Source organism: Myodes glareolus, chromosome 2 (genome assembly GCF_982192425.1).
Source record: "Myodes glareolus chromosome 2, mMyoGla1.1, whole genome shotgun sequence".
Lineage (NCBI taxonomy): Eukaryota > Metazoa > Chordata > Mammalia > Rodentia > Cricetidae > Myodes > Myodes glareolus.
This window is the reverse complement of record NC_142027.1, coordinates 33,007,821-33,035,673: the sequence shown is the minus strand read 5'-3', so window position 1 is coordinate 33,035,673 and position 27,853 is coordinate 33,007,821. Positions and strand designations below refer to the sequence as shown.

At 37.1% G+C, this 27,853-nt stretch overlaps 1 protein-coding gene across 3 annotated transcripts in view; it reads right to left on the bottom strand.

Annotated features, from left to right (window-relative positions):
* Positions 1–13,740, bottom strand: part of Cadm2 (cell adhesion molecule 2) — a 947,889-nt gene extending 934,149 nt beyond the window's left edge. For 2 of the 3 annotated variants that reach the window (XM_087899672.1, XM_087899674.1), the window contains exon 1: positions 13,092–13,740. In XM_087899672.1, coding sequence (XP_087755798.1) covers positions 13,092–13,152 — 61 coding nt within the window. In that variant the 5' untranslated portion in view covers positions 13,153–13,740. The remainder of the gene's footprint in view (positions 1–13,091) is intronic. The other variant, XM_087899675.1, reaches the window with a different exon arrangement.
* Positions 13,741–27,853: the final 14,113 nt, after the last annotated feature.

Sequence of the window (27,853 nt, the reverse complement as noted above, 5' to 3'; positions counted from 1 at the left end):
TACACACACACACACATGCACACGCACGCACACACACACACATATATACACACAAATACATACATTCCCATATATGTGTACAAATGTATATGTGCATATATATGCCTATACAAGGACATATATTATCTGACATTTATGACAGCGCAAGCAACATTATTTCTAGCTAGGGCACTTTAAAAATGTTTCCCTGAGGCAATGCAGCTCTTGAAAAGACTGTGGCTGGTAACATCAGAGTTTCTCAAGCAGAACTCTAGCTCTGAAAAAGTAAATATTGTTGCCTGTTACACATATCCTCCTCTCAGTCCCCTTCCCCTAGTTTCCCCTAGTATTTCCTCCTTTGACCTGGTCAACTAGTGTTCTGGCCTGCTGTGCTTTTATGAAATTAAATGAATCATCTTTTTGTACAAATCCGTTAGAATGGAGCACGCTTGAATATTTCTTGTTCACTTGTCAGCTGCTTTGAAGTTGTGTTAATAATAATAAAAGACAGAAAGGAAGCTGGCATCATAGTGAGAATGTTTTCAGGATAAAGGGCTAGAAGAAACGAGAGCCCTTTAGTCCAACCTCAAATAAAGAAATGTTAAAAGTCCAGTGCATTGTTGTTAAATCTGTGATGTCACCATTGGATTGATATGATCATGTTCGGTTACAGTTGAAAAGATGCCACAATAGGAAGAGAATTTATTTTTAACTCTCAAGAAAAGAACGTGTTACATCCTTTGATATTTTATTATATGTTTTCCTGTAGTTGGAGGTTCCTTAAGGACAGAGACTGTTTCAACCTTTTTCAACCATATGGCCAGGATTTTAACAGTTGATGGATAAATTATGCTAAAGAAAAGCAAAGGTTAGTAAAAGATTTTAATTTTTACACCGACATCGAGTCTCTAGAAAATAATTATAAACTCAAAATTACAAATTGGAATTAGTTCATTTCTAAAAACAAAAATTATTAAGAGATCAAAGAAGTCTTAACTTTAAAGAAAAGGTGCACAAGTATTTGTGTGGGTGAGTGTATGTGTACCATGTGCACACTTGATACCTATAGAAAGCACGAGAAGATGTGGAGTCCACTGGAATGTGAAGGCTGTGATATGGCAAGTGGGTGGTGGGAACCAGATGTCCTCTGCAAGAGCAGTATGGACTCAGCTGAGCTGTGTCGGTACCACTAAGAGTCTTTTCTCGTTTGGCATACCTAGCCCAGTTCCCAAGTATGAGTCCTACACATTACGGCCTATGCCCTCAGGCAGCAGTCACTCTGTCGCAGGACCACTGGGCGAGTGAGGAGGTCTGATGTGATATTAAGGCATTTCTAAACTAGAAGAGATTAGTCTTTTTGCTCTGTCCATGCACATTAAACATTTTTATTATAAAAGTGCATTTGTGCTAGCATATCCATCAGGACAATGTGTTCTGTCTTATCTAGGTTCTATCTATAGATAACCAAATTTGGGGGTAAAATGAGACAAAATTTAAAATTAAACTTACTTGTGACCTCTGTAAGACTTCCAAAAACTAAAAACCTTTTACAGTTTAAGGCTCCATCTTAAGTACTATATGTAAGTGAATGAAATAAATGATAGGAGTTTCAAACATCATTAATGTTGTCTATTTATAGTACATAGTAGAATAAAAATTAACATAGACTAGTAGATAAGAAATTATCTGGTATGGGTTTTACTTTGTCAACATCTTTCTATAAGAACAATTCTACAGCAATATTATCTGAATACCAATGAATATCATGGATATTGTCTTAATTTGAGGGCACTACACAACCATATTATCCTAAATGCTTTAGTATTTAAAGTCTCAAGAAAAAAAAGCCTTACATCTTTAAATTAACCTGAGCTGTGGCAATTATGATGAAAATGTCTGAGAAAGGTGATATTTCAGATACTATGTGGTTACATTTAAAATATTAAATGGTCCTATCTTACTATACATCTATTAGAATGCTATTAATATAATAAAAATCAGTGATATATTTAAATATTTGTCATAAGTGAATACTCAAGGAAAAATTGCTTCCCAAACCACTTTATCTTTTTTTCTGGGTGTCTGGAAGGTGAATCAGAACTCACCAAGAAGAAATGAAGGCTTCTTGCTTTGTGGTTCATTTTAATAAAAGTGAGACTAAAGTATCAGTAAAATCACTAGGAAAATATAATCATTAATATAAATTTTAATAAACCATTAATAAAGTGAGCAACTTGACTCTATTGTGAGTGTTTATTTACAATGTATATTTCTCCAAGAGTTTAGTGGAAAGGTTTTAGCATCTGGCCTCGAGTAAATAATAAGTTAGCTTAGTTAATAGCTTATTTTCAAACAGTGAGTCATAAAACAGTCAAGACTCTAAAATACAACAGGGAAACTGAATTCTTAAATGCAAAGAAAAAGAAAATGTCTTAAGAAAAGCTGCATATCACTGGGACTTTTAGGAAAAGCGTTCTTAAAACACATTACATTGAAATGAAATCACTGCAAACCCTAGAGCCTTTTTCTCTCAGTCTTGGGGTCTCAATGACTATATTTAAAATTCTCTTTCAGAGGCAGTTAATATTCCAATCCTACCTTCCTCTGCTTTTCAAATGTTAAAAGAGAAACAAACCAGATGCATCATAACTAACATGGGTGTTCAACTGAAGAAGCATGACTAAGCATTTAAAAATAACAGCAATATTATGCACAATTCTGAAAAGCAGCTCTGCTACCTATCAGAGAAGTATCCTAAATCTCTCCTACTTTAGGGACTAACCGGAAAATGCCTCTCTGTTGCTTGGCAATAACAAAAGCAGGTCAGCGTATTCGTAATCTCTTGGATCAAGGTCAGTTTTTAATTCCTTCTTGTTGATACATTCGTCTGGAAATGACAACTATTAGAAGTACAAGGAGAAGGAGAAGTGCTAGTGTTTAGACAAACCCATCATCATGAATACTTTAGGAACTGGAAGTTGAAATCTGTAGAAACCTTAAGAAAGATGTGTTTACCCCAAAGAAATCAGAAAGACTTGGAGCTTGAGAGAATTGTTCTCAGTGCAAATTTGAGCTGACTGCCGCACCTGAAAGCAATATGAATCTGCAGTTTGGTCAAGTATATCAGTGCTTAGAATTCTTTACTGTTCTTGAATCTCCTTTTGATTGTCTTATATATTATATATAAATAAAAACTCATAGCAAATATTTATTCTGCTTAGGAGACTAGCATGTTGGCAGATGTAGCGTAAATATATAAATATCTGGCTCCAATTAAAGAATAGTGTCATTATTAACTGTATTGGAAGACAACTAATTCATCCATGGAGTGAAATTACTTTTAAAAGATACAGAGCAACTAAGATGCACTTAGCTTAAAAAAGAAGACTGTGGTGTGTACCTTGTACTCTTGGGATGACCTAAGTACATAACCATCAAAATGTTCTAATCCAAACACATGAAGTTGTTATATGGATCATAGACTGAACAAAATAATAAGACTTAGTTCTTTCAAGCATTAGAAAGACATAAATGTTCATAAGAATCAATAAAGGTCAAATGCATTTCTTTGTCTATTACAACAAACATATCAGATAGATCTATAGGTACTAGGCACTGCCAGTAGTGTTGGAGCTGTAAATGGATTTAAAATATACAGTTTAAAACTATGAAACAATTTATCAATTAAATAGTTAATAAAAGGTTTTCTATGTCAAAACATAAAATTTTAAAAAGTCATATTTTCATATTAAACCAGTATTTCTTATGGCCTATGTAGATATTGGTGATGTGTGTAGGTGAAAGAACACAATTTAAATAAAAAATAGGAAGAACACAATTAATACAAAAGCACTTCAAATATCATGTATTTCCAGCAATCTGTGTTTATGAATGATGCTGTGAACTAAACAAGCCAATAGTAATGTTTCGTCTGCAAAGTCTCTTTGAAAATATTTTTAAAAAAGATTTTAAAACTCTCTTTCCTAGTAAATGCTCACAATCTTCCACTTGTACGCACATTAAAACCAGAACATATCATGTCTCAATTTTAACTTTTCACTGACACTTGACAGTCCATAAAGATTGCAAGCAATTAATGCTATCTAAAAGTCTATAGCCTCCCATGAAAACCAGCAAAACATCAGGACCCCACTACAGCAAAATGTATTAATGGTCTAGCTAGGCAGCAGGTTATTGGTTATTGACACAGAGACGATCTTCTTGTCAGTACAATGAGTCTAAGGAAAAGTCCCTTATTCAGAGTAAAGGGTACACTTTTCAACTAACTTTATTTCATTCCTAGAGAAAAAAAAACAAAAAACTCTTTAGAAATAACAGATACTACATTATGTATCACAATGGCAAATCTAATTTTGCCTTGGCAGAGGCACGGGTAAATACAGAAGTGAGTAACTCCTTGCTATATTGGTACGACAGATATATAATTGCCTACAGAAACACCCTATTCTGAATACCACCTCCACATTAATAAGAGACAGTGAACTTACAGCCAGACCCCTGTTCTCTCCCATATGATCCCTGAAAAGGCTTTGAAATGAGGACACGTGCATAATTAAGGCACACTGAATATCACAGTACATGTAACAAACTAGAGTATTATGAATCCTCGGGGAAACCTCACAGAATTAATGTATTTTCTAAAGAAAGCTGCACATGAGTAAAGGGAGACTCAAATGCTAATTAGATCCTCTCAGAGAAGGCTATAGAAAACTTGCTCCTTGAATTCCGAAGTTGAACACAAAATGGAACATTTGTATACAGGAGACTGGATGAGAGAAGGGGCTTGATATAAAAGCCCTTCAATAGATGATTTACACAATTTGTGAGAAAATAAACTAAGCAAAGCCAAAATTATAACAATGGGAGAATTCTCATCTTTCCAAAAGGGTTAAGTATGAGAACTGATTTCCTATTAGAAAGGGATTATATAACAACAGAGGGAAATACTCAGCCTAGCATATGCTAATTCAGTCAGCTTTGCCAGGCATTGCTGTGTGTTTTTGGCTGGCTGACTCACATTCCTTTCCTCCTCTTTTTTTTTCTTTTTTTGTCATTTTTATTACTAGATGAAAGAGGTGGAACTCTCAAAAAAAAAAACAGTAATTACTACAAAACATTAAGGACTGTCCTTTAGTAGTTGTAAAATTCCATTACTTGCACATCTTCAGAAACTATAATTTTACAAAAGTCCTCTTCCTTAACTATTCAAATCCTTCATTAGTTTATTTTAATGTGTATTGTTCCAGGTCGGTAACATGGTCATGAAAAGAGACTATTATGTTCCTGGAGAGTAAAAAGCAAGCCAAGTTATTATTCAAACTTCAACTAATAAAATGGAAAAGAATAGCAAACGAGTGGCAGTTAAGTTTTGTGCACACTTTTATTTAACCTTTAAACACAAATATATTTATTTAATATATATTCTAATTTGTAATTCATAGTTATTCACTTCAACCTAAACTTATTTGTACAGATTGAAAACCAGAGGACATATGAAGTATAAAGAGAGTCTAAAGTAGAGGTATTATGGTCATTTCCTAAAAGAGGAGGAATAAGGGACAAGCTAAAATAAAAGATGAAATTATAAAGAAAGTACAAGTATACTTTACACATTGAATATTCCAAGCTTTGATGTGGAAATAAGCACCATAAAGGCACATGTACATTTAAGTGTAAATAATTTTATCCCAGAAGGTAAAAATATTTCATTGCAAGGAATTAATTGGCTTTATAAAGTACACAGAATCAATAAAGCCCTACGTACTTCACAGTCTTCACATTTTTGTCAGTAATAGTGCTTTTCCATTCTGCTACCACGGAGAAGCAATACCTCTGTTCTATAGATTAATCATCATAACACTCATAACTTTATTAAGGACACAATTCAACCTCTAAAAGGTCTTTTATTTCCTTATAACATGAAATTATTGGTACTGCTTGATCACACTTTACTTGAAGATTTTGTGTTCCTAGAAGCAAAAGAAAATTTATTTTTATTTTAATCCTTTCCTATGACTAAATATAGTCTTCCTTAGCAACATTGAAATGGGTGGCAGATACTTTAAATATTTAAGTGAAATCTATTGACTGACTCTGAGTTATCCCAATGTCGAATAACGACCATCCTAATATTTACTTCAGACCTCCAAAGTCTACACTGCATAATGAATGACCAGCTCTGTCTAAGGAAGGCCTGATAACTTCATCTTCTACCTATTCAGACAGTTGCATGTTTTGAGGATTTACTCTCAAAAGCACAAAGTTCCATAATAAATTTTCAACCCTATTGATATTTTCCAATTTTCAAATCTTGTTTTTTTCTAGTGGAAGAATCCATTCTTGTCATTGTTGAAGAAAACATAGTCACTGAAAGGCAGGGAAAAAAAAAGACTAGAAAGTAAAAAAATTCACTTTCCCTCATTGACCACATTATTATCACAGATTTTCATTATTTAAAAAACTAACAAGGTTGGCCTTCAGTCTTAAAAGTAATGATATATTTTAAGTGTAAACATGCGTGCGTATACATGACTGAATAACCAAGAAACATTTCCCTGGTCAATAATTACTTCACTTATTTTGGCATTATTTAACTCATGCCTAATTAAGGAGAATATACACTTGCATAATTTTTAAGCAGAATACCTTTTCTAAGAGGACAGTAATTTTTTCTCTTTAAGGAAACCCACCAAACACATTATGAGAAGCTTGTGGGCTTAATTATTGGATAAAAATCAATATACACAATATATCAAGTGGTTTGTTCTTTTGCAAAAGGAATTCAAGCAAAATTTCATTCGTGGCTGTTATCCAGTGGGCTTATATGGCATGCTGAAAATAACATTAAATGCTTAGATCTTACCATTTTTAGGGACTCATCTGATGACTATTCCTATGTTAGAAAAATCAACATTTTACGATATGGATTCATAGAAATACATGCCACTTATTGGCAGCAATTTGTCTGAATAGACATTAAAAATTTAATTCCTCTAGTCAAAAAGGTAACAAACAAAAAAGGAAAGAAACAAATGAACAAAACCAGTAATCTAGTTTATGTAGTGTAAGGAACACTAGGGAGATGGAGTGGGAGAACAACCCCTTACTAAGAGCAGTTCTCCAAACACCAGTGAGCAGGCCAAGCACACAAATTCTCTGCTATTCATCATCAGTAAATTGACCCACAAGCCTGATAGTTTACAAGAAAATCAAATGTTCACCAGTCGTTAATGAAAATGCACATAATCCTACCAGGAGTGATTTAGGAATCTCTAAGCAAAATCTCTTTTTTCTGATGCTTTGCTGTGAGATGGCGTGGTGACACACTCTTTGGATTATTTTAGATTTTAACAGGTTAAGGCATTGTTTTTGTCTACCATAAGTCAGAAAAATACTTCCTATTTCTTTCTGCTGCCCCATGACTGCTTTCCTGTGTGTACCTGCTGTTGCTGAACACATAAAGCCTGCGATGTCATTTGCTTCATCACACAGCAGGGGGCTTCTGTGCTTCCAAGTTCAGGTTACTCCACACTACCTCTTTACTGGAAGAATTTAGGGAACATGCCTTTTATGCTTCTTCAAGAACTACACTCTAAAATTCTTGACATTTTCAACTAAAATGTTGCAAATGTACTTGTCCTTTTAACTATTTTAGGTTAAACCAGTACATTTAAGCTATGCCTTTTTTTTTCATAGAATGGGTTTTTGATCTAGTCTGATATAAATTATCTGGGATTCTTTAATCATGAAAAAGAAATAGGGAAGGAGTTGAGAATGATTGGTCAGATTGAATTCACAGAAAGGTACAAATAGGTTATCTATCGACGCATTTAAGTTTTTTCTAAGACACAACTGAGAAACAAATATAGGCCTACAAGAATATCAAAATTTTCTCAGATATCTAGCAAAGTTTGAGTGCTGCTGTTTTGTGAGGCTAAGACTGGGAAACACACATTGCCCAATGTCATTTGATTTGTTATAGTTTTACTAAACTAAGGATGGAAGCTGCACAGATGTGTGAATTGTATTTGCCCTCAGGGAGATTATATTTATTTTTACCACTGGTTGCTAGAGCTATAAATAGAGCAAGTTAGAAAGACAGCTACCAATTTGGCAAAAGTCTTCTACTTCAGCTTGTGAATTTTGCTGCTTCGGCTCCTGATCGTTTTCACCTGTTTCTTCAACCGCCTCGGTCACCAGTATAGAAGCATTGACTTCGTCAAGGTGTTTAATGAAATGGAATGCATTGGCATGAGAACTTTCTCAATAAATATTTTGGGACACCGATCAGAATTAAAGCAAAATACAACATTACAGCAGCAATACATGTTACTCTATTTCTTTATCTCCAGGTTCTTCAAATAGGTGATTCAGCGTTTTGCAATCAGAGTTTATCCAACCAACTCCCTATTATAAAGGGGAAAGTAATGCCAAGCATTGCTTATTCTAGGATATTTTTAAATACACAGTTAGAATATCATTCAACAATTCTTCACTTACATTTTACTCTTTAAGTGATTTAAGTAATTTTTTTTCTTTAAGAAAAATGATGCAAGTTCACTGTTTCAATGAAGGACAAACAGTTTTATACTTTTAGACCTGCTGGTGGAAGGCATGGGGGGCAGTCATATTGATTGTTGCTTAGCTATGTTACACACTTGCATTCTCAAGTTGGAGAAACAGAAAAAAGACAATGAAACAATATTTAGTATCTTGAGAAAAAAAAACAACCAAAAAAACTCAGAATCTTTTGCAGTGAGATTTTTTTTCTTAATTACAGCTTAATTGGGAATAAGCTTCTTGAAGCTGTCAGATATGGGTACCCACCTATACAGACTGCTTTCAAGATGTCTGTTATCAACACAGGAAGAAGTGAGTGTGCTCTGCTCCAGCATCACTGACCAGAAGAAATGGTCTTGAAAAGACTAAAGTTATTTGAGGACACATAAAAGAATAAGAGATTTGAGAAGCATTAGAGTGGCGGTAAATGGACTAAAGATACAAAATGTCTGGTGAAGTTCATGTACAAATCGGCAAGTAACTATGTATATTCACCTGCGCACTAATCTGTAGGATTAACTATAGCAAACTGTTAATTAGAATATCTTATAGCAGGAAGTATTAAAGCACTGGTAAAAAGAGAATATTCAGGAAAATCAGGTATCTCTGCATGTATCTATTCTCAGCTACATTTTGCTTTCTTTCTTTTTTTAGTTCCAGGCATATTTTTTACGTGAACAGGAATTTCTTCATCTCAGAATTCCCCCCCCCCCCCCAGGCATGGGAAGCAATGTGGTTTTAGAAGTGAACTGAACAGCTTCTACTTCGTGGTCAGATGAGGTCTTCATTGCACATATTCAGCTTGTGTGCTTCTCATTCTATAACATATTGTATTTCCCATCCTCTTAATTTTTTTTCTCTTTCCTTGATATGGGATAAGAAAATATGGCTTTTATCTTAAAGCTGAATCAATCTCTCTCTCTCTCTTTCTCTTTTTACTTTTGTAATTCTCAAGTTATATTTTGGTTGGAAACAAATACTTGGTAGAACATATTTATTTCTTATCTATTTGTTTTGTAAGGACCCATTGGGTACAAACTCTTAAATGATATTGAAGAGATTTAGAGACTTAAGAACTTTAACCCCTGAAACTACCCTGGCTTAATTTTAACACTGGTTTGGTTCTGACCAGGGGCTTATTCTTCCTTGTATTGAGAAATGAAAACTTAATTCAGTTTCCAAAAAATGTAAAAAATAGTGATAATATAAAATACAGAAAGTTAAAGCACTGAACACAGAGAAGATACTTTAAAAAAGAGTTTCTTTTTATTTGATACGTATTACATAAAAAGGGATTATATTTAAGGAATATATAAATCGATTAGCAATAAATGTCACCACTACCAAAGCTAGCAAAGAAGAAACTACTGACTGACTAACAGTAGCATTTGTCTAATCATAACTACTAGCAGACAGGACAGACTGCCTGCAGCCAAAATCGGCAGTTCGCTAGATCCACACACACCCTTTCTCCCCTGTACAGAGAAAGACCTGTGAAGCGTTTAATCTTGTGTTCAGGAAGTAAAGCTTGCCATCCTCCAATCTAACCAAGACCTAATCAAACAGTAGGCTGGTGGCAGAGACATAAATCAGAGTCTGAGAGCAATGTTTATAGCCAAGAGGAAGAAAAGGCAGGCGTGAGCAATTTGTTTGAGGAAGAACTGACAGCATCACCAAAGTATGATATGTCTGTAGGAGCCCGTGTTTGATAAATGCGAGGCCGCCATAAACAAGAGAATTCAAGGGTGCTCGTGCTCTCTCTCTTTCTGCTCTTTTCAGTCCTCTTTAATATTGACTGAGATGTTCATAAGTACACAGGCAGCATGGAACTGGTGCTCATTCTCTGGCTGCTGGAGAGGATGCTTATTTATTTATTTATTTACTTGGACCTGAGGCTGGTGCTGCTGCTAGCTGCAGTAGTGCATTTTCCCTGCCTTCCTCATACCCCTTCCCCGCCCTGTCTCCCCTAGTCTGTTGGGAAAGGCAGCTGTGTCTTAGTCATTGGTTTACATACTCAATAAAAAAGAACCATGCCTGTGTTGGAATCTCTCCTTTCTGGGTTAAGAAAGAGTAAATCCTCCCTCAGGAGCGCTCTTTCTCTCTCTCTCTCTCTCTCTCTCTCTCTCTCTCTCTCTCTCTCTCTCTCTGTGTGTGTGTGTGAGAGAGAGAGAGAGACAGAGAGAGAGAGAGAGAGAGAGCACAAGTACAAGCAGGCAGTTATTTTCAGTGCACTGAATAGACAATTCACAGGGAAATGTTGAAGAAGCAAGGAGCCGACCCCCAAGTGCAGCGCATGGCCCACATGCTCTATAATAAATAATCTCTTCCCACCAGCCCAACCGCGTGTGCAATGACCAGTCAGTGACACCGCACTGAGACTGGCAGAGAAAACACATTCAGCCGCGCCGGATTTTCATCACAATCACCAAATTAACTGATTTCCCCATGTCGCTCTCCCCCAAACTGGTGCATGCCGGTGCTGGCGTGCCGCGCGATGAGCGAGGGCGCGCGCGCGCACACACAGACACAGAGACAGACTGACACACACGCACACGCACGCACAGAAGGAGGGAGGAGGGAGAAAACAGCTGAGAGATCCAAGTTGCTGAGAGGTGAACTAGGGACTCTAGGAGGATGTTTTCTCGGCAAGATTAGAAATCCAAGTAACGAATCAGCCACCTGGGTTACTTGCAAGATGGTGGGGGTGTGAGCGTTGGGAAATTGGACCAGGAGGTGTGAGCAGGGAGAAATCACTATCTGCTTTCTTCGGGACTCTAGCACATGACATTTTAAATTTATAGCCCCTGTAAAATACATAAAATTCCCACCACATATTCCAGGAAACATCTGTACAAGGTTAGTTAATTGATTTAGCAATTTTCTGCACATCACTTCATCCGCATCCGAAAATATGCACAAATAAAATACTGTCCCAATCTGTACCCCCAGAAGACCATAGAAAAGAGGCTGCATTCCAAGAACTTGCTGAAAGATGGTTCATTGACCTCATTTAAATCATGCAAAAAAGAAAAAAAAAACCCGTTTGGGTTTTGAACACACGCTTGTCTATATGTGCCTTACTTTCACATTTCCTTTCACCCAGAGGAAAAAAAAATTGATCAAATTTTCACAAATATCCAATGGATACCAAAAAGGCTGAGAGTGGACAAAGATTTATCAAGGAAAGAGTCACCCAGCTTTAAAAGAATTCTATCGAACATAGTCTCACATCCATCCTTCCCATATCTCATTCAAGCCGCATCCTGTACTACTCTTAAAGCAACAATCTTCCGCCTTTCAGTTCCTGCACATGCACGCCGCCTCTGCCTCCTCCACCACCCCAAAGTGCCTTCTCCCATACACTCCAACTCGCGCATTGCCATTTATTTCAAAATTAGCATCGTCTTCCCTTCATACATCACACCCCTCTGCCATCCAAAAGAATAGGACCGGGGCGAAATGAACCGGCTTTCTCTAGCCTCCGAGCATCCAGACCAGTTATTTGCATAATAACTGTTTTGTGTGGTTTCCCTCCACTGCAGTCGCAGGGTTCTTACATTTCACGTGAAAGGATGATATTAATTACGCAAAGAAGCGGCAGACAGAGAATATAGACAGGTAGAAATTCTGAGCGAAAATTCAAAGCGGTGAAGTAACTGCTAGGGAACATACATTTCTTGGCTTACAAAAATGCAAACCACACAGACTGTATAATGAAAAGTCGATGTGTTGATAAAGTGGATTTATGTCTTTTAAATTGTCCCTTCGCTCCCTTTTAAAATTCTTGTTTCATTCATATTCTCTCTCTCTCTCTCTCTCTCTCTCTCTCTCTCTCTCTCTCTCTCTCTCTCTCTCTCTCCTTTCTTCGCTCGCTCTCCTCTCTCTAGCCCAGACAGAGTCTCCCTTCTCTTCCTAGGTGAATGACACGTCTCACAACCCCCCCAACTCCCCACCCCCGAGGATGTTATTGCAATGCACACGGTGCCGCCGCTGCTGCTGTTCTTGCCGTCGCGGTAGCTCGCTCCCAGGCTCTCACACACTTTTTAGACACATGGATGAGATGCTGGTGGGAAAAGGGGAAAGGAGGAAGGCGACCCTAAAAGGGGAGGAGGTTAAAGAGATGACAAGAGGTGGAGAGGGTAGCTTAAGAGCGTGATGTGGGAGGTGGCTGGCGAGGGTGGGTGGGAGAATGGAATGTTGAGACAGGCACAAGTTGCCAGCCACCCGGAGTGGGAGGCGGATGCTGGCGGGGATCGAGTGGGGTGGAAAAAAGAAAGCAGCTCAGGTGAATGAAAAGGCGAAAGGTGCCTCGTAAGGAGCTGCCTGCTGCCAGAGCTGGGCTGAGCCAGAGCTAGAGAACCAACCGGCTGGTGCAAACTGCCACTGCCCCCTGCAGCACCGGGGCGGAGGGGGAGGGATTGGAAACCGCCGGGCACTGGGGGATTGCCAGGGGAGAGTGGAAATACGGGGTGGAATGGGGAGGATGGGGAATGGGCGTGAAGCGATGCTCCCTACAGCGGGGCGGGGATTACCTTGTAACAGGAGTCCGCAGACACTGTAGAAGCGGAGAACCGCGCTGCGTTTCCAAATCATGGTCCTTTTTCTAAGGGTCTGGGGAAGGATCGAGGGGGCAAGGAGATGCTGCTTGAGCGAAGCACACAGTGCAAAGGCTCAGCTGTGGTCGTCCTCCCGGCTCCCGCCGGACCCACGATCCCGCCGCTGCGGTGTTCGAACCCGCGTGGAAGCTGGTTGCCGGCAGCAGAAGCGGCAGTGGCGGAGCACCCGCAGAATAGGGTTTCGGTGGGCTAAATAGTTTCTTCTCCTTCTTTTGCTGGTGGTGCAGCCCCGATACCCGATCTGCTGGGCACCGGTTTGGAGCTTGCTTTGCTCTCGGAGCTCGCGGCAAGTCCCAGAGCCCGCCCGGAGGCTGCCCAAGCAGGTGATGCAGAGACGCCTGGGTGTCGAGGAAGGTGCAGGCGAGGGCTGCAAGGAGTGGGTAGGTCACGGGAGGGAGGGGTGGGGGACAGGGGCAGCAAGCTCGCAGCACCGCCGCTCGCGCTCCGGTGTCAGAGTCCTGTTAGAAGAAGCGGTAGCAGTGGTATCAGCGCTTGGTAGCGTTGGCAGCAGCGGCGGCGGCTCCCGGATGCTCCGGCTGCAGCAGCAGCAGCGGCGGCGGCGGCGGCGACGGCGGCGGCGGCGGCGGCAGCAGCGGCGGCAGCAGCTCTAGCGAGCACCAGACACAAGGGCAAGCTCAGCTCGGCGGAGGCCCCGCCCCTACCCTGGCCAGGGATAGGCGCCGCCCCCTGGCCAATGGAAACACACCCACCCACCAGATTTGGCCAATGACAGCGAGGGGTGGGTGGAGACAAGCGCCGGGAAAAACAAACAGGCTTCTCAAGGACCCTTCGGGCAGGAAGCTCTGAAGCCCCCTTTCACGCACTCGGGGCTGGTCTCACCTTCTTAGAAGTATCCACGTGCTAACTTGCTGGGAAGACAGCCCTATTCCGAAATAGGTGCTGAACTCTGGAGAAGGGTTCGGCCAATCGCCACCGCGAGGGGGCGGGGTTAGCTGTCTTATCCCCCCCCCCCAACACACACACTTACACACACACACACACACACACACACACACTCACACACACCCCACACACACACCTAACACACACACCCCACACACCACAGGTTCTGGAATCCGTAGTGCCTGAGCTTGGTCCTGGGTGCGAAGTTCTTCTGCGCATTTGGACTCCTTGAGCAGATGGTGGCTGCACCTGCCCACTCACCAGCTGCAGTAGCAATCTCTAAGGCTCTCAGTCTCAAAGGGAGAGCTTGCAGAGGGCGTGGGAGAGGCTAAGTATAGGGCGCTGAACACCTACCTGCCTTCAAGAACTCGTGTAAGAGACTTGTGGAGGACTTAGAAGTGAAAAAAAAAGTGACTTTGTTGTTATTTTTCTTTATGTTGTTTTTACATATCCAACACCTACTTCTCTGCACAGCTCCGTGAGCGACTGTGTAAGTACTAAGGGTTCAAATCCCATTAGCTGTGACTTCTTGCATGACACTTTCTGGTGGCTTACATAAATGTTTATTTCACAAGTCTTCTCAGTTGCAAACCCGAGAAAATAGTAATGTTCATCTTACTGTTATAAGGATAAGATGAAGAGGCAAACATGTAAGTGGGGTCACACAATGTGTCCCTGCTTTGTAAGTCTGCGAAGACGAGTTTTTCCAATTGAAAATAAGAGGAAATCTTAACAAACTTTTTTTGAAATACCACCAATATCTACAAAAAGAGAAAGAAGAGGAAATGTATTTCGTTCAAGGAAGAGAAAATAAAAGGAATGAGGAAGAACCACTTTTGTTCAAGCCTTTACACGACCAGCTTTAAGTTAACAAGACAAATTAATCACAAGTTTTTGTTAATTGAGCTTAATTCGTAGGTTTTTTACCTTATGATTAGTTTTTAATTGGACAATATTAGCAGATGATGGAGGAGTTCGGCAGTGCTGGATCAGTCACAATGTATGTAGGTCTGCTTTGTTTGAGATCCCCCACAATGGGAGCTTGCAACCAAAAAGAGGCAAAGATGAGAGACGAAATCGATATGGATGGCCTTCACTCTTTCTCAAGACTGTTTCCTTTCCGCATCCTTTCATTAGCCAACCCTTGCCTTTAACTAATTGCCCGTTTATAGGTCAGCCCAACATTTTCCGCAGATGCTCAGAACTAAGGTGTCCGTAATAAAACTGCAGGTAGGTTCTGAAAGAAAGGGGATGTGAGAATCATTTTATTGTTGTGAAGGGAGTTGCTTGGGTATCATGACTTTTAGCTCTTACGGAAGTCAGAAAGCCCATGGATAGTGCTGTCACTAAAACCGTTATGCGCTTCAAAAGGTAAAGTACTAACGTCACAACCCTTGCTTCAGTTTGGTGTCAGGAAGGCTATAATAAATGGGAATGTCGAAAAAAAAAAAAAAAGACGTTTTGCTGTGGGGGTCAAGGTTCCTGAGCTCCAGTTTGCACTCTGCTTCCGGCTATGTTACCCTGTGACCTTCTGTTCCCTTAAGCGTCCAAAGACATGGACTTTAATCATTTTTAGGGCTACAATAAGCTGAGGGGAAAAAAAGAACCATTAAAATTGTTATATTCAAGGAAACACCAGAAGTAAGCAGGAATATTCAGAACTGGTGACTGATAATAAGAAACAGATCATGTTTTGACTCTTATTGGAAAGCATAATAGCAAGAGCTCTATCCTGAAAAAGGTATAGCACAGGTGTTTAATATGGTTGGTATACCCATAGCATAGGTATTAATATGGTAGGTATATCTATAGCACTGGTGTTAATATGGTAGGTATACCTGTAGCACGGCTGTTAGTATGGTAGTTATAGCTATAGCATTGGTGTTTAATATGGAAGCTATGCTTTTATCACTGGTGTTATATGGTAGGTATACATATAACACGGGTGTTAATATGGTAGGTATACCTATAGCATGGATGTTAATATGGTAGGTATACATGCAACACGGGTGTTATATGATAGGTATACCTACAGCACTGGTGTTTAATATGTGATACTGGAAACCAAGAACTGCAGAAACCAGATGTCAAACAACACTTACTGAACACAAACAAATTATCACACAATATTTTCTGCATCAGTTTGGGAAGCATTGAACACTGGCATTATTTTGCCAGATACTTCATGGAGATGGAAAACTCCACCATTCTGTGAAATGGAAGACACTGGGTCTCTGGGTACTTAGGGTATAATATTATTTTAAAGAATTTGAAAGTTACATTTCCTAAAATAACCCGAAAACATCACTTTTTGTAAATTATAGAATAAATTTGCCCAATTTAATTAGTTTTAAGAAAATGACAAAGTTTGATTCATGATTAAAGAACACATTAGCACCAACCAACATCTTCGCTACTCACTAAGTTTTAGGAAAAGAAATATCCAAAATCATAAGCTATGGAAATTTGATAAATAATGTTATTTTCAAGTCCACAAAGAGATATGATCTATTTTCAAAGTAGTGTATTCATGGAAGTCTTTAATCAACTATCTTTTAAAAGTATCAATCATGAGCTGCAGAGATGGCGTAGCAGTTGAGAACACTTGCTACTCTTTCAGAGGAACTGAGTTCCATTTCCACCACCCACATGATGCATAGCAGCTAACAACTGTGACACATTTCTGTCCTCTGTAGCTAAAAGATACTCACAGTGGACAGAGAAGCATGCAGAGCAAATAACCATACACATAAAATGTTTTAAAAATTAAAATTTATCAAATATTCAGAGGTTGTTCCAATACTTTAGAGAAATCCTTCTCAAAATGTTACCAATTTGTAATACTATGAATAAATTTTTTTTGAAACACACCACAACTCTTAAATGCAATTAACTATCTTAAAATATATAAGTTTTTTTGCTTGTAAGGTAGTATTATCTACATATATCATCAGTGTGACAACAACATACAAATTAGCTGACCTCTTTTGAGTCATCAAATAATGACATAATTTCACAAATTGATAAAAGGTGACATCTATCCATGTGTTCCTAGATACAAAAAAAAATCTTAACTTGGAAAGCTACTTAAAAAAACTTTCTCTTTTTATAGTGAAGTTTATTTCTCTTCATGGCAAAACTACTCCAAATTTTAATGCAATATTTTAGAAACAATAAGTAGAAATCAATTATTGAAAAGTAAATCATTCAGCTACTTCAAGGTCTTTTTATATCAAAGTTCTTAATTTCCCCCTGTGACGGATAAATGACCCTGTTCATTTATATTGTCTCAGAATGACTTGCAAGTGCTTTCTCCTCTCAACTGTAATATAAACATTATAATTCTCTTAACACAGTCATCAAAGGAGAAGCCACACTTACTTGAGGTTCATAACTATTTCCACAGAAATAATCAGGAATTATAGTGATTGTAATGTTTATGCTTTTGTTTCTTCTGGGAACAAAGGAAATTGATTACAAATTTAATTGTAAAAATTATTTAAAACAAATCAAAAAGACTATTATGTAGCCTTACTTTTGTGTTGTTGAACAGATTTCCTGAGAGTTGACATAGGTCAAAAATTTAGGTTTCCCCTTTCAAATGTTGAATGTATGTGAAACTTTTAAGCATTTTAAATACACAATTATAGATTTTCAGGACACAAAATCTAAAAAATCCATGCTAAATTGACTCTCATAGAAAATTGACTCATAGTAAATTGACCTAGAAAAAGAAATTTCATGGCCTGGTGAAACTGTGGACCATTGTGGAAGAAAATTAGATCATTGAATACTGGAAGCATTGCCTGTTATTCTCCTTGCTCTTTGGTGTGTTACATATGATGTTAGTCACCAATGTTGCAAAGCAAGAAAGAATTTATGCCTGTAATATATGCTACATAGTTCATAGTATACATAGTGTTGTCTATGGTATTAATGCAGAGTACATAAAAGACATATGTGAAATGATAGCTGTATTAATTTCCTGTAAATGTAATTTTGAAGGAGAATGAAGGATGGTAACCAAAACCAAGCAAATATGTATGTACACACACACACACACACACACACACACACACACACACTTCAACTCACCCCATGTGGATTATCACTCAAGTTTTAAATTATATTGAAACTGTGTGTAAAAGAGAAGAAATCCACATTGCTCAGCTATTTACAATCTCAAGCTGGGCAATTTATATTTTTATATAGATACATTAAGTATCAACATGATCAACATTTTTACAGTCTCTACTTCTAACTTCTGGAATCAAATATAGTGAAACAAAATCTTTGTCTTCTCTTTCAGTATAAAAAACTATCTCTATAATTTTTGAATCTAAATAATTTTAGGTATGAATCTATCTGTACCTTTGTAAGCTCATGAAGATATACAATAATTTTCCCTAGATTTTCCCACAGATAAGAAAACAGTAAACCTACTTTCATGGTGTATATAAACCTGAAACTTTAAAGTACACACCATGGGAAACAGAAATTTTACAAATGAACAGAGAGAAATGGAAACATCGTGAAGATGACTCTCCCAACTCTTTTTGAATTAAATTGAAAATACCTATATTATTTTTATTTAATAGAGCTTATAAAATGAAAACAATTTCTCCACATCCACCTAAAGCAGTTTCATAACTGGTATATAGTTTGAAAGTATAGTTTTCTTCACGGAAACTGCTCCTACTTGACCATTATAAAAGTGACTGGAGAGATCACTCAGAGATTAGGATTGTACACTACCCTACAGAGTTCAATTTCCAGCACCCACATTATGTGGTTTACAGCTTAACTCTAACTACATATAGATAGATAATATCTCTAATTTCTGGGAACCAATCACTCACATGCACATAATCTCATACCTAATCACCCTCATACGTGGAACTAAAATATAATAAACCTCAATAATGAATACAGAACCAGTATGGATGCATTTCCATTTGCCACCAAGTCTATTTGTCTGTGATGTTCTTGGTGAGGCCTTAAGAGATTAGTGTCTGCTTTGCTTCTCAGGTGCCTGTTTGTATGTTTTTTCATGGCTTTTGTGAACCAGAGATAATATTTTCTAAGTCATTTGTTGGTCTTTGTATCCTGTTGTTTCTTTATCTAAAATATAAATTATATATGTATTTAAAAATAAAATTGCTGATATGAAGGTAAAATATAAGTAAAACAGTAATTACTTAGCAGTTATGATGAAGGAATGAGTGTATCTACAAAATACTTTCTTGGTTTACTTGCATGATTTCCTTTTCTCACCCCACCCCAGTGTGTGTGTGTGTGTGTGTGTGTGTGTGTGTGTGTGTGTGTGTGTTTGTGTGTGTGTTGCTTTCCGAAGATTTAATTCTTTTAGTAAATAATTCTAAGTATTCTTGAGTGGAACTACTCAAACTAATTCCACACTTGCATACAGATGTCTCCTTTCATGGGAAGTCTCTTCAGTTTAATCAACATACAACTTTGATATCAAATAATAAAATGCAGTGAAAGCTGATGTTCATATGAGTCCCAATATTAGGATCACTGACAATATCCTAACGGGGTCTGATAGTTTTCCCAGTAAATAGATTTAAATAACAGTGAAGAATACCACAACCACTTTCGAAAAGTATTTTAATACCTTGTGGTTGTATAATTAATTTGTTTTCCAAGTATTTGAAAATCCATACAGTATGTTTTGATGATATTCACTCCCAACTCCTCCCAGGTCTCACCACCATCCCCTACCTGCCCAAATTTTGTCCTCTTGTATTTTTCATTTTATCTAATGGGTCTAAAATTTGTCTTTTCCACATTATCTTGAGGAAAAATCCATCCACTTGGACTTACCCAACCTATCAGCAACAGCAAATGAAATGTGCTCTCCCACTTCCAGTAGCTGCTTAACAGTGAACATCTCCTCAGATAAGGGTAGGGCACTGGGTTCAGTTCAATCCCTACGCAGGAATTTTGTGTTTCTTGCATTTGTTGTAAAAATAGCTGTGTGTAAAAACATGTAACTGCCCTGATGTGTCTGGAAAACACTATTTCCTTGAAATCATTCACGGCTTCTACAGTCTTTGCATCTCCCCTTCCATGATAAACTCTGAACCTTTGGATGGCATACTGTAATGTAGACGCCCCATTTAGGGCTGAGCATTGTGCAGTCATTTTTAAGATATTTATACTTTTAAATACCAGTCACTACTTTAGGGTAAATCTCTTAATTCTCTTGTTTTAGGATTATCTTTGTGTTTATATCAGTGTTTAATAGAACTTCTATTAAAAAAATACTAAAAGTTAATTCTGTAGGAAAAGCCAGCTAGAACAATAATAGTGAAACCAACTAAGGCCCCTATTTTTTTTTCACTCTGTTTAATTAAATTAAAGGAGTTGCATTATGAGCTCATATAACATAGACAAAAAAATGCAAAAACCTTTATTATTTTATTTCAGTCTTTGAAACTCCAAAATAAATAATTACCTTTCTATTTTTCCAGACAACCCAAAACACTGGGGATCATCAAATAAGAAAAAGGGAAAAAAATAAAACATTTCAAAAGAGAAATCTAAAAATTACTAAATGTACAGAGCATAACTAAAAAAATGTTTCTCTTAGAAACATACTAAAATTATGGAATTTAAAAATCAGACTTAACAATAAGATTATTAAGAACTATGTGGTCACTAACAGTGAGTGACTACTTAAATTTCAATTTCAATCAGTTTAAATTGAATTTAATAAAAACTATAAATTTTTCTCTTAAAAATGAAAGTTTCAAATCCCAATTACTACTCTTGGCTAGTGATGGCTGATATGATCACATACAAATAAAGGTAGAATATTTGCATTATTAATGAAATTTTTCTAGGTATTTCATTAGTTTCGTTCTTGAGAGAATGTAGAAAGTGATCCTCTAATCTTCTCTCTTCTATGTTCTGTAGCTTCACTGCGCCAAAGCCACCTACAGTTCAGAGCTGTTAAATAGAAATATGAGAAATAAACTATTTGCATTTTAAACAAATTATAAGTTGCCTTACATTATTGGAATTATTATTATGTATTACTTTTTATTTATTGCTTTAAATGGATGCTTTTAAAAATTAAACTTTTTCATTGGTATATATGGAAAATGGCACATAGGGTTTTTTTTTGTAATAATTCCTACTTTTTAGTCTACACTATATTCCCTTTGACTGTGTTATTAACGTTTATCTCCAAAGTGGATATATCATAAGAAACTGGTTTCCATATAGATACTGAACTGTTGCAAGGTTTCAATAATAGTCTAGTGACCCCTGAAAAGCAATGATGTAGTTCTAGTTTCTGATGTTTCATTGTATTTGTCAATTTTCCTGGCTAAGTGATTTTTATATATCTGCTAAATCATTCTCCTATTATTTTAGAAAGGGATTTCTAAATGAGATCATACTTTGAATTCATATACTCAGTGAACACAGCTCTATCTCACGAGTGCTGGTGGATATTATTACCCTTTTTGCTTCAGGCTTGAACAGAACAAGAACGGGTTGGAAGGACAAAGGCTCCCCTGATTCCCGAACTCTGGTATCAGAATCTGGCTCTCATAGCTTGTTCCTCGTGCTTGGAACTCTATACACTCCTTCTTGGACTTACACTGGAACCTCCCTATTTCCAACCATGGCTAGTTCCCAGGCTTTTTTCACCATGATAATTTATGACAATTTATTTGACATATTCCCTCCTCTCCCACAACTCCTTCAGATTCACCCCTCCCTTACCGAACCAACTTTGTGTCAAAAACAAAAAAAAAAAAAAAAGGAACAACTACAAAAATCCTCACCACCCATGGTGACGCAAGAGGTGTATACTTATCTGTGGGTAGAGGATTAGTATTTGGAACGTAATTGAGAATTATACTGATTTACTAAAGTCGGGATTGTAGATTCTTCTCTCAAATCCATGATTTCACCAGTCTTGTATTCTGGCTAGTTTTATCTCAACATGACCTAAGCTAGGGTCATTTGGAAAGAAAAACCCTTAATTAATAAAGCATAATGACGAAAATGCCTCCACAGGGTATGCCTGTTGGCAAATCTGTAGAGCATTTTGTTTGATTGAGGGTTAATGTGAGAGGGCTCACCCCATGATGAATGGCACTGTCCCTGGGCAGGTAGGTGATCTCGAATGGAATGAGAATTTGGGATGAGCAATCCACAAAGAAAAAGCCAGTAAACAGCACTCTTCCAAGGCCTCTGCTTCAACTTCTGCCTCCAGTTTTTGACCTGTTTTACTTGTTTCCCTCTGTAGCTATGAGCTGCATTAAACCTTTTCCTCCACAAAAACATTTGGTCATGGTGTTTTATCACAGCAGTAGGAATTGTAATTAAGATAACTCAGGTGGTTGGCCAGGATTCCAGTACCAAGCATTATTTCCCTCTTGTTGAGCAAGGCTTAAGTCTCATGGGGCCTCAACCCTAAACAAAGAACTACAGGCAATTAGAGAATGCTGAGAGTGGGGAAAATAGTCCTCCCCAGGGAAGAGTCCCCAAATTGATTGTTCAATAACAAGTGGTCAGCCCTGAAATCATATGTGTACAAGCAACACTATGACTGAATAGGTTCTATTTATGTATTTAAGAATGAGTTTGTGTGTGTCAGTGTGTGTGTAATGTGTGCAATTAAAAATAATGAGCCATAAATTTGAAAAAGAGGAAGAGGGTGGATAGGAAAATTGGAGGCAATAAAGGAAAGGAGAAATGATGTAATTATATCTTAATTTCATTTTTTTTTAATTATGCGCAAAGCCAAGTTCAACTTGTTCACTCCATATGTTTTTGAGTATATGACCATCCCTGAGATCCTGGTCAACTTCACAGGAGTCACACCGTTAAATAGAAAAGATACTCTTTCCAGAAGTTGTCAATTGATAATAACTTGTAAGCTAGGGATGTGACTTTATGACCACATCCCCTTCTTCATGTTGATATTGGTTCATATATAAAAAACCCTATTACATCCTGAAAACAGAGTTATGTTGTAGTTATCAACTGCCTCTGGATCTTTAAATTATTCTGCACATTCTTCTGTCCATGGCTTTAAAAACTTTTTGCATTGCAACTGTTTCTTTTTCTCCACAAGAATTCTTCTCTAACTCTAGATAGGTAGCATGTATATTGGTATTAAAATCAATCATTTACTCTTAGTAAGGCATAAGTAAATATATTTTAAAATGTAATTTGATATACATAAAATTTTGTCATTTATTAAAGATTGAAATAAAAAGCAAACTTCTGATATGGGTGTAGTTGTTTGTTTTTTGCATAAAGAATTAAATCTTGGTTGAACATTTGCTACTGCAAGACATAAAATATATTCAAAATATCTTCAAGATAGATGATTTTTTTAATTTTATGATCATCAGTAATGAGAATACTGCTTTACATAAATACATATAACAAAATGTCAGAAGTATGGTGAGGACCATTACAGAAAATGTTACAAATTCTGTCCTATCCCAAGCCAAGATTCATTTAAAAACTGCAACTGAAGCAGTAATTTTAAAAATCAGTCATTCTAATATAACACAATAAAAATATATGTTCATTTCTTACTTTTAGACTGAGAGGAAAAAGGATACCTAATGTTTTCCAAAATGAATCATGTTTTCAGAGAAGTAGGAAACTTTGTAAGTGCAGTGAATTGCTTTGTTTAGTCGTGTTGAATCTGAGCCATAGTGTTTTAGGCCCTGTGGGTTGACATGGCATGATACGCAGGCAGGAGCAGTGCTAAATGCGCATGCTGTGTGTTCACAATAATAACTTCATGGAAGTCAAATGCTGCAACAAAGTTGAGCCCTGCCAGAAATGCCTCAGATTCATTACATGTTGATTTTGAATTAACTTTTGATTATGACATGTATAGAAACTTGGACTTTTTACCAAGTCTTCATCATCATTTCTTCGTTTCTTGATCACAAAGGGATGTGTAGCCTTATCCTATAGCCACACTGATGAACATCTTACATATCACCATAGAACCTTCATCTGGCGATGGATGGAGATAGAGACAAAGACCCACATTGGAGCACTGAACTGAGCTCCCAAGGTCCAAATGAGGAACAGAAAATGGGAGAACATGAGCAAGGAAGTCAGGACCGCGATGGGTGTGCCCACCCATTGAGACGGTGGAACTAATCTAATGGAAGCTCACCAAGGCCAGTTGGACTGGGACTGATGGAGCATGTGATCAAACCGGACCCTCTGAATGTGGCTGACAATGAGGGCTGACTGAGAAGCCAAGGACAATGGCACTGGGTTTTGATTCTACTGCATGTACTGGCTTTATGGGAGACTAATCTGTTTGGATGCTCAATTTCCTAGACCTGGATGGAAGGGGAGGACCTTGGACTTGCCACAGGGCAGGGAACCCTGACTATTCTTTGGACTGGAGAGGGAGGGAGAGGGGGAGTTGGGGGAGAGGGAAGAAAATGGGAGGTTAGGAGAAGGTGGAAATTTTTAATAAAAAATAAAAATTAAAAAAAGATAACTGAAGGGAAAAAAAAGAAGTAGGCCTGACTACGGCCTAATCATGTAACCAAAGCTGATCAGGAATCAACCTTTTGGTTGCAGTTGACATAAATAAAAATCAAATTAGCTTAAATAAAAATATTGAAATTCGTTTGACTCATTTACTTTCAAAATCTAGAAATGCAAGTCAGGAGGAAAAGAACCTACTTTAGATTAGGTAAAGCCTTGTTCATTTCTCCCTATAATAGATTTCTTTGTGAGAAAGGGAGGGGGTACTTAGAGCGTCCTTCCCCTCTGCTTACTTTAAAGGGTTCTGATGAATGAACTGTGTCTTCATGTCTTTGAGTAACACTGAAGGTGTAGATCTTAATTAAATATTCCTACTAGATGGAGTACGGAGAATTTCTTATAGGAAAGTCTGAATGGACAAAATGAATCAGATGTTGGCTACCAAATAAAATAAAATAATAGACTGTGATAAAAAAGGACATTTGACATTTATCTTGATGAAAAAGTCAACTCATTACTCATAATCCTTAGTACAAAGTGGTAGATAATAATTTTTATGTCTTCACATGACACAATGAGATCTCATTAAATAGATGAAGAGCAAATAATCATACTCTAGTTAATAAATTTATTACTTTCGGCACATTTCTAAACAGGATTAGCCTTAGGTGTTGATAAAACCAAAGGATTCCCTCTACTTTGTGTAATAATTCTTTCAGCTCTTGAAAATTAGCAACAATTAAACACTGATTTCCAGCTCTTTCATCCTGCAGATGAAACACAGTTTCTAGGGCTCCCAGAATCATATCATGGATTACAGCACACACACATACACATCCTTTCCCCCTTGTGTGTCACCTGAAAATTCCACCTCTTAATTTTATTATCTTTTTTTTATTACAGTGTCTCTAATTTGTCAGAGAAATTTTAAATGCTTCTAAGAACAGGGAAAAGCTAACATTACAGAAGATTTGCTCCTGGTATCTTTACCTAAATATCTATTGTGCATGTCCATAAACACAGGCATCTGAACTGCATTTGTGAACACCACTACTTATTACTTCAGAATAGAGTTGAATATTTTGTTTAGAATTTGGATAGTGACTTATTTAGAAAGCACTCGATGAGTTTGACATTGCTTACAGACACATTCCTCAACTCAGGAAGACAAGAAGGATATTTTATTTTTACTAAGTTTCATAGTTGACTATTTAATGACCATCATGTTTCTAGGAACTCAAGGAAGAACTTGAACAATGTGCCAGCAATGTAAGAATTTGATGTTGAATTGGATATATTTTGTGTATAGATGCCCAGTTAGTTTCTTGCTGAGGCAAAGTTTTAGATTTTGATCATCTGAGATCATGTGTGCAAAAAAGAGTTTGTAATGCAGGAAATTCTAAAGTCGTTCTTGCATTTGGATTTTGTTTTTGTTTCTTTTCCCAAGACGCAGAATGGAATGGATATGTACATATTTGCATACATAAATACATATATACATATTCACATACATGCAGTCCCATTCATCTTCATGGAATAAAGCAGTACTTCAAGTAAAAAGAGACAAAGAAACCTTACCACAGTAAGTCCACCTAGAATTGGAAAGATGACTCATAAGTTTAATAAACAATTTAGAATATTTCTAAAATCTTTTAATCAAAAATGTCTCATTTCTAACTACGTTTCCATGATCAAATTTCTCAACAAGTAGCAGCACAAGAATAATATCATGGATATTTCTACAAGTTGGCAGAAAATTAGGTACTCATTTTTCATAAATACTTATGATGGAGCGGAAGAAAAATAATTTATTATGAGACTTTATTACATAACGTATTTTAATATTACTCATGCAATTCTCACTCCTATAAAATATATCTAGAACATCCAATATTATTATTTTATAAACAAAATATCTCAGCTAAGAACATTTAAATAACTTACACAACTAGTAAAACCAATAAATACAGGGACTTCTGCTGTAACTCTGAGTATTTTTATTTCTTTTTTGTTTTTACTATGCACAAGTCAGGAGAGATACAAAGTTGCTATTACTGCAAAATAAACTTTGTTCCTGCACTCAAACTCCATGGTTTAAAAGTCCTACTGACATAGAAGTTAGTGATAATTGCTGAAGAATATGATGATGATATGACAAGTTCCTGGAACACAGGACCACATTTTGCCGCAGCATATATTAAAATGTCTGTATGTCCATCCCATAAAGTGAACACCAGCACTATTTTTGAAGATTTCTCAGCTGTCTCTCAAGATTTCCTAAGAAAAAATTTCCACAGGTCTTTCATGCAAAAGGTTTCTGTACTTAAAACATATTTACTGAAATGGCATTATCAAATATCATTTGAAAATGTCAGTGCCTTTCCTTAGGCACACAAGGATTCTATATTTTTTTATTTTCCCACTTGTCCTCCTTTTATTTCTATAGTTCACATTATTCTTCCAACTCATAACCTAGGTTCCATACTTTCATTATCGGTCTGCATTCCAAACACCCTAGGGGAATTTTATTCCTAACTCATCTTCTTCTTTGCATCACTTGAAAAGAACATAAAAATGTTTTTTTGTTTCCAGGGATTTTCTAGAACATCATTTCTCAATAATTATAAAAAATGCTTCTGTTCAACACATTCAATTCTAACACTCTGATTTTACATTTCTTAAGAATTATGCTATGAAGATGCCCAGCTATGTTCTTTTGAACATGAATAAACGTAGTTTCATTGTCTCTAAGACCATATCTATTGGTTTAAATTTTTAAATTAGACTAAATATTTCCCATGTCTGCTCATTTCAGCTGGAGACTGATCACATCACTCTCTGTATCTTGAGATAGATTGGTTTAAATGAGAGTGAATTTTGCTCTCAGCTACCATGTGTTTTGGAAGAAACAGCCTGTAGCTAAAGATGCCTTTTCTGCTGGCTTTACATATTGGTGAAGCTGGAAAATTTAGTTGATTTTCAGCAATCTAAATTTAACAATGTCTTGCATTGTCAAAGCTAAATGTATAGTTGTTATTGTAGTAAGTAATAATTTTAATCACTAACTGTGTTCTGAAAAAATTAATAGATTACAGATCATAAGACATTCCTGGCCAAAATATTAGATTTTCAAACCAATCATTTGTTATTGAATGGAATTGCAAAGAGTCCAAGTTTTGCATAGATATACCTACAGCATCACACACACACACACACACACACACACACACACACACACACACACACCTTACAGTAGGCATGTG